Below are 7,500 nucleotides of genomic sequence, written 5' to 3' on the forward strand. Positions count from 1 at the left end.
ATAAACACGTTTGACACCCGAATCAAAACCAGCATGCCCATTGGTTGTTCAGACTAAGGAGATTATGAGTTATTTGGCTACCTAGTTGTATGATGACAGGTTTTATTATCCAACTAACAAATAACAGACAGACTAGCTAACAGAGAAAAACGAGACAATTGACAAATACCCTTCCTCTCCCCTGTTAAGTCCTACTCCTCCATCCCTTACTGCTTTTCTTGCTGAAAAGGCTTCCTTTTTTTCTCATCCTTCTCATCTTCATACTCTTCCTCTTCCTTTTTACTTCTGTTTGTCTGTTCTGTTAGCCTTTCACCTGCTCATTCTCCTCCACTTCCTCCTCCTCCTTCATCTCCTTCTCCTTCTCTTCCTCCTGTTCCCTTCACTTCTTGCCTCTTCGAGTCCTATCATCTCAACAAGGAACCAATGAACTAAGAACACAGATTGGTAAGAAAAGCTTTTCCTTCATGAGTATTTGATAGAGTTTTTTGTTACTTGTTTACTTTTTTTCTCAACAAGAAGGTAGGTCTCACTTAGAATGCTTCAAAATTAGGCATGACCTCCTTATCTTCTATTTATCTATTAATGGATATTTCTTCTCAGTCTGTCCTCCTTCTCTTCCTCTTCCCTATCCTCTTCTTCCTCTTTTTCTCTCCTCTCCTAAACACAACCCTCTTCTCCCCACTCCGTCACATCTAAGTCATCTCTTCCCGGCAGGTAACAGCATCAGTGAAAGCCAGCCTCAGCATACCCCCGGGGCAGCAGCAGCACCTGGGGGGTCCCATCAGTGCTCCGGGGGTCAGCCTGGCACAGCCAATCACACCAGGGGAATCAAGCGCTGAGGAGGAAGAGGAGGAGGACGAGGAGGAGGGGGAGGATGTGAAAGCCAGAGGTAAGGAGTGGGGAGGAAGAAGGGAAGGAAGTGGAAGAAGAGGGAGGAGGATGTGGGGGAGGGGGAGGTAAAGAATGGGGGATGTGAAAGCCAGAGGTAAGGATTAGGAAGGAAGAAGCAGAAGAGGAAGAGGAGGGAGGAGGAAGTGGGGGAGGAAGTGAAAGCCAGAGGTAAGGAGTAGGGAGGAGGAGAATGTGAAAGCTATGGGGATGGAATGGGGAGGTAGAGAAGGAAGGGGGAGGATGCGAAAGTTAGGGGGAAGGAGAACAGATGAAGAGGGTGAGGAGAAGGAGGAGAAGAAAAGGAAGAGGAGGAGTGGGACCTTGAAGGACAGAGGAAAGGAGTGGGAAGGATGTGAAGGCTAGAAGGATTGTGAATGCATAAGCAAGGGAGTATGAGGAATATTGGTTTATATGATAAGGCACTTTTTCAAAAGCAAATTATTATTTCCAGATATTATAATACCCACATCAGATTTGAGCTAACTTAGAATTACTATAAGAGAAGACAGACAGTCGGTTAACAGCAAAGAAAATATTAAAAAACACACCTTTAAAAGTAAACCTTTGAAATCAAACCTCTTCACTGTCTCCCAAAACAATGAATTTATTAATCAGTTGGAAACGGAAATTCTCCTAAAATTTCACAAACCCGCTTTTCAGTACGCTAATAAAATCAAACCTGAGTCGCCCATACCTTTCCCTTCCTTCTACACAGGTCTTGTCGGTTTACGGAACCTGGGCCTGACGTGCTACATGAACGCGGCACTTCAGGCCCTAAGCAACTCCATGCCCCTCGCGCACTTCATGATAGAATGCCCGGCCTTCCTGAGAACAGACCGCAAGACACCCGGCCTTGCACGTCCCTTCCAGAGGCTCATGCTGGAAATGTGGCACAGGAAGAGACCCAGCTTTGTCACGCCCTCAGTTCTGTACCATGGGTTCAAGCAGGTACAGGAGCTCTAGCATCATGATGGACATATCTCTCTCTCGCTCTCATCTGTTTCCTTTTTCCTTTTTTCTCTTATCATTATATTGCTATGGGAAATTATCATGTGCAACATGTGTGTGTGTGTGTGTGTGTGTGTGTGTGTGTGTGTGTATATATATATATATATATATATATATATATATATATATATATATATATATATATATATATATATATATATATATATATATATATATATATATATGTATATGTATATGTGTATATTCAGAGATTGGAATAACTGTACCTTTTCTTCTGTGTATACAACATTTTCATTCTTAATTTTATCACATAGGATTTAAGATCATACTTGGGATACCATTTATTGCAACTTCCTAGTCGTAATCACTGAAAAACGAAAAGAAAGGCGGCCTCACCATCACAACCTGCTTAATGCCTTTCTCTCGTAACCCAGCTCTACCCAATGTTCCGAGGATTCACACAACAAGATTCTCAGGAGTTTCTGCGCTACTTCATGGACCAGCTTCACGAGGAGCTCCGCGAACCTGTGCACTCCTCCCACGAGGACGAGGAGAGTGAAATGGAAGGTGAGTTACCAGGAAACATCAGGGGAGCGGGGGAGGGGATAACGAGGATTAGATTGTGATACATTGTGATACAGGAGGAATTAAAGAATAGACAAGTAGATAGATATAGAAGGAACACCATCAAAGACCTCTAATGATATTCCCTCTGGACCACTCAATCCTTAGCAGACGACGAAGACCTATCATCTGCCAGCTTATCAGAGCGAGAGGAGTCACAGTCAGAGGCTGAGTATGAGACCTGCGACTCTGGAGTCTCAGAACAGTCGTCAGCTTCATCCAGCCAGCATCGCAGCAAGAGAAAAAAACGGCAACATGGTGTCGATGTTGAAGCAGGCATGAGTCATAGGAGTAGTAATCGGTAAGATATGTTCCTTTTGTTGGTGTTGTATTGCATTTGACGTTTTCATATTCTAATTCCCTTCTGTTGATCAAAGCACTTGATACCCAGCATGTGTCTCTCAATGATTGACACCCAGAATGGGTTGGCAATTGCTCACTGGGCAGAAATGTATGAAAGTTTGACTGTCTAAGATTATAGTGTCACTAGTTCAAGTAAAGTTAACATCTGACCTTATGTCAATGATCATTTTAGTATGGCAATTATAGAAATGCCAGGGATACACTATGCCACTCAGCTATGTTAGTTAGAAATCCATCTGACAAAGTAGTCTCTCCCTTCAGTTGGTAGCTAGAGTTACCTCAAAGAGTTCCTGCCCCTAGTGACAGGGGATAGCCAGAACACATTTAATTTCAAATAACCTCGGGCTGTTTGACCGCCGGCCATACAAAAAGTCATGACATGATATCGTGTACCCGGCAGCAAGGGTTGCCGCCACATGACATGATATCACGTCACCCAGTGTTAACGGGTTAAGCCAGTCCATCCCATTGTCTGATTCTAGAATCACACTGGATACCAGATACCCCCTCACCCTCCCCAGGAACCTGATCCTGCCTGACCACGACCCCAGCGAATTCTCCGACGCTGTCTCAGACACGACGCTCCTGGACACAGATTCGGCTGGGGGGCTATCCTCTACTGCCTCCCCCCAAGTGCACTCCTCAGGCACCAGTGGCATTGGCTCCAGTAAACCCTCCATGGCGTCACTTACATCGTCTTATAGAGGTTAGTTTGATGGTTGGGAGGGTTGTGCATCTCTCTCTCTCTCTCTCTCTCTCTCTCTCTCTCTCTCTCTCTCTCTCTCTCTCTCTCTCTCTCTCTCTCTCTCTCTCTCTCTCTCTCTCTCTCTTTCTCTCTTTCTCTCTTTCTTTCTTATTTTCTTTCTTTCTTCCTTTATATTGTTCTTCTTAAAAAAAAAAAAAAAATGAGATGCATTTTACCAATCTAGTTTCTCTTTCTTCCTAATCCTCTTCTTGTTTTCAACTTTTCCTTTACCAGTCTTCTTCTAAGCTTCCTGTGTACAGAATCATTTGTGTGGCTGTTGAACTTGCATTTGTAATGTTAGTCCTGGAGATAATTGAAATTAACTCTTTTTTTCATTTCCTTTTTTTTTTTCTTCTTCTTTTTTTCTTTTTTTTTGTTTCCTTCCTTAAATGCTTGCTCCCCCAAAGCCTCATCAACGTCACCCACCCCAGGCAAAGGTCAGGCCAATCCACTAAGCAACCTCGGGAGGAGAAAAAAGCCCCCCCTCTACAGGAGCATCATCTCGGACGTGTTTGACGGCACCATTGTCAGCTCGGTGCAGTGCCTGACATGCAATACCATCTCGTCACGCAAGGAGACCTTCCAGGACCTCAGCCTGCCCATCCCAAGTAGTGACCAGCTCAGCATCCTGCAGCACTCATCTGTTACCCAGATGCAGCACCAGGTTGGAGGGGGCGGCAATAACAGCAGCAGCCTCCATCTCGCCAAAGCGTCATGCGATGCCACCACTGATGGGTGAGTTTAGGGGACAGGGGGGCCAGGGAGGGGATGAATGAGGCTCATTAGTTCAAGGCTTGTCTTAAAGGTGGTTCATTATGTTGCTTTGCATTCTGGAAGATGTAGGTTTTGCTATTCATAAAGATGTTTTTGTCTTGCCTTTAAGGAGTGGAGATAATGTTTTAGCTTGAATGAGATCATTTGTAAATATTTTTATTATTTTCATTTTTGTCTTTCTCGTTTTGGATTTACCTCTCAAAAGATTTGTTATTTTGTTTTGCACGTCACTTAAGCTCTTCTCAGTGACATAGCCACTTATCATAAACCCTCCTAACATCAATAACCATGCCTTCATGTGCTGTGTGACCCCTCAGATGGCTGTGGTGGATGTGGGTGTGGCTACGGTCATGGTTGTGGGGTCCAGCCGTGTCGCTGCATCACTGTCTGGCTGCCTTCTTCAGCGCTGACGAGCTCAAGGGGGACAACATGTACTCGTGTGAGAAGTGCGGCAAGCTTCGCAACGGTGTCAAATACTCCAAGGTTGTGCACTTGCCTGAGGTGCTCATCATACACCTCAAGCGGTTCCGTCACGAGTACATGTTCAGTTCCAAGATCAGCCAGTATGTGTCGTTCCCACTACATGGCTTGGACCTTACACCCTTCCTACACAAAGGTCAGTTTGGTTGTAAAGCTTTGATAGAATTACTTTTGCAGAAAGCCAATCTTTCCAGTTTTACAATGTTTTCTGTTACAAATTTAAGCTGTAAGTACACAAATTATTTAGCAGCTATAAAATATTCTTAATGGGTACAGAAGCAAATTGTTTAAAAAGTTTAAACAAACCTCCCCTCCAGATTGTACGTCTGAAGTAGTGACCTACGACCTCTATGCTGTGATTTGCCACCATGGCACAGCGGGAGGGGGACACTATACATCCTATTGCCAGAACTGGAGCAATGGGAGATGGTATGAGTTTGACGACCAGTATGTCACAGAAGTTTCCCCTGAGACTGTGGCCAAATGTGAGGCCTATTGCCTCTTCTACAAGAAAGCCAGTATGGAGATGACAGCACGCAGACAAAGGACAGTCGAACTTATGCAGGTGAGGGAGCTTTCAAGTCTGAGTCTTCTTTCTTTATTCCCAATTGTTCTTTGTCTTATCTTTTATTGATTCTTTGTCTCTTTCTCTCTCTCTCTTTCTTCCTTTAACCCTTCCACAATGGACATTTTCACCATATCAGATCACTTTCATTTATTCCTTCAGGCACAGTGAAAAAAATGAAGAAAGTAACTTGTTCAGAGGGAGACAGTAGTGCCAAAACCACAAATAAACCCCTTTCTCTATTCCCTACCATTTCTCAGGTTGCATCCAGAGAGCCATCTTTAATGCAGTTTTACGTATCAAAGCAGTGGGTCAACAAATTCAACACCTTTGCCGAGCCAGGACCCATCGATAACTCCGACTTCCTCTGTCCCCATGGTGGAGTGCAGCCGCAGAAGGTAAAGAAGTCCTAGTTGCTTACATTTCCTTCTCTATTGTTTTTTTATGGTTGTTGGTTGATTTTTGGTTTCTGTTGGAATTGAGATTATTATTTGTAATTTGGTTTGTGTGTGTGTCTGTGTTTCTGTTTCTGTTTCTGTCTGTCTCTCAGTGTGTCTTTTTTTTGTTAATACATGATATAATGACATGTAAGGACAACTACTATCTCTTTTTATTATCATCATCATTAGCTTTTAAAAGCTTTTGATATTATGATAGTGAGGTTGAACTAAGTTTACTTAACCCTCTCTGGACGGGTGGTACAGTACTGTACCGCGCATTCAAAAGCCCAGTGGCCGGGCGGCACAGTATTGTGCCAGCCATTTAATTGATTTAGGCCTAATAATTTGAACGCCCCGGCATTGTGACATTCAAGGCTGGAATGCCCCCGTCGTAAGTGGGTTAAAAGGGAATGCATGGATTTGATTACATTTTGATGCTCATCCCCTCCCCTGCTTTCTAGGCCAGTTACGTGGAGGATCTGGTGATGCTGCTGTACCAGGGTGTATGGGAGTACCTACACCAGGTGTTTGGTGGTGGGCCAGCCTGCACCCGCTTGTATGAGTGCGTTACATGCCGGGCGGAGCTAGAGGCGCTGCTCCACCGTCAGAGCAGTGAGCTGGACATGTTTATTCGGCTGCACAAGATGTTCCAGGACGAGGAGCACCCAAGCATCGTGTATGCCATTTCCATGCGCTGGTTCCGCCAGTGGGAGAGCTTTGTGCGGGGGCGTGAGCAGGAGCCCCCTGGGCCTATCGACAATTCATCCATCTGTACCAGCAAGATTGGCCAGCCCATGCTCAAGGCAGGCTCAGACTACGCCCAAATCTCCGAGGAGATGTGGTACTTCTTCTATGAGATCTATGGTGGTGGCCCTGAGCTATTTGTGCGCTACGGTAGCCCTCCAGGAGCGGCACGCCGGCAAGAGCGCCTCGACGGAACACGACAGGAGGGAGTTAAGTCAGAGCAGCTGCAAGCGAGCGCACGCTCCCTCAGCACTGAAAACCTCCCCTACAAGAGTAACCAGGGCCCGGCACAGGTCCAGAACTTGGCCAACCGCCAGAGAACTGTCTCAGCGAGTGAGGTATGGACTCGGGTTTATAGATAATAATTAAGAGATAAAATGGAAAGAAAATGTAATAGTGTTTTTTTGAAGAAAGTCAGTAATTATGATAATAACAGTAGTGATTAGCAGTGATGCTGCATAGGTGCAGTAATATCACCTTAACCCCTTCACTTCGGGCAGTAGAAGATGCACCCCACGCCGCATCCGGGCTGCTGGCGCGTGCCAAATTTTAAACGTCGCTAATGAATATGACAAGTTTTAAGCCAAAACCTCAACATAATCATTATGTGTTATATATCAAAATATGCATAGTTAACCTCTTCCCCCATATGCATGTGTACAGGTTATTTACATGGGTTGGGAGGAAGATGGAAAGAGTGACCTTGGTGGGAGGCCTCACTCAGATGACCAAAGAAAACAGTTGAAGTAGTATGGTAAACTAATCATAATAAGTTTTATATTTTTACATAATGTTCCATAAATAAATAATAAAATGATTGCTAGCAGGGTGCATCGGTACCTCCCCTGGTAGAAGCCAATCCCACTCTTATGTAATAATAATGAAAGTCAAGTAATCCATCGTAT

At 44.5% G+C, this 7,500-nt stretch overlaps 1 protein-coding gene across 8 annotated transcripts in view; it reads left to right on the forward strand.

Moving 5' to 3' along the window:
- LOC122251950 (ubiquitin carboxyl-terminal hydrolase 20) overlaps window positions 1–7,500 on the forward strand; it is a 15,562-nt gene that overhangs the window by 7,376 nt on the left and 686 nt on the right. For 2 of the 8 annotated variants that reach the window (XM_043014206.2, XM_043014204.2), the window contains exons 4-13: window positions 715–889; window positions 1,607–1,839; window positions 2,295–2,427; window positions 2,593–2,785; window positions 3,330–3,553; window positions 4,000–4,327; window positions 4,684–4,982; window positions 5,164–5,411; window positions 5,672–5,809; window positions 6,313–6,933. In XM_043014206.2, coding sequence (XP_042870140.2) covers window positions 715–889; window positions 1,607–1,839; window positions 2,295–2,427; window positions 2,593–2,785; window positions 3,330–3,553; window positions 4,000–4,327; window positions 4,684–4,982; window positions 5,164–5,411; window positions 5,672–5,809; window positions 6,313–6,933 — 2,592 coding nt within the window. The remainder of the gene's footprint in view (window positions 1–714; window positions 890–1,606; window positions 1,840–2,294; window positions 2,428–2,592; window positions 2,786–3,329; window positions 3,554–3,999; window positions 4,328–4,683; window positions 4,983–5,163; window positions 5,412–5,671; window positions 5,810–6,312; window positions 6,934–7,500) is intronic. The other 6 variants (XM_043014207.2, XM_043014208.2, XM_086550031.1 and 3 more) reach the window with 6 other exon arrangements.

The sequence above is a fragment of the Penaeus japonicus genome, unplaced genomic scaffold (assembly GCF_977035675.1).
Source record: "Penaeus japonicus unplaced genomic scaffold, GWHDUDI00000001_assembly GWHDUDI00000002, whole genome shotgun sequence".
In the NCBI taxonomy this organism is placed as follows: domain Eukaryota; kingdom Metazoa; phylum Arthropoda; class Malacostraca; order Decapoda; family Penaeidae; genus Penaeus; species Penaeus japonicus.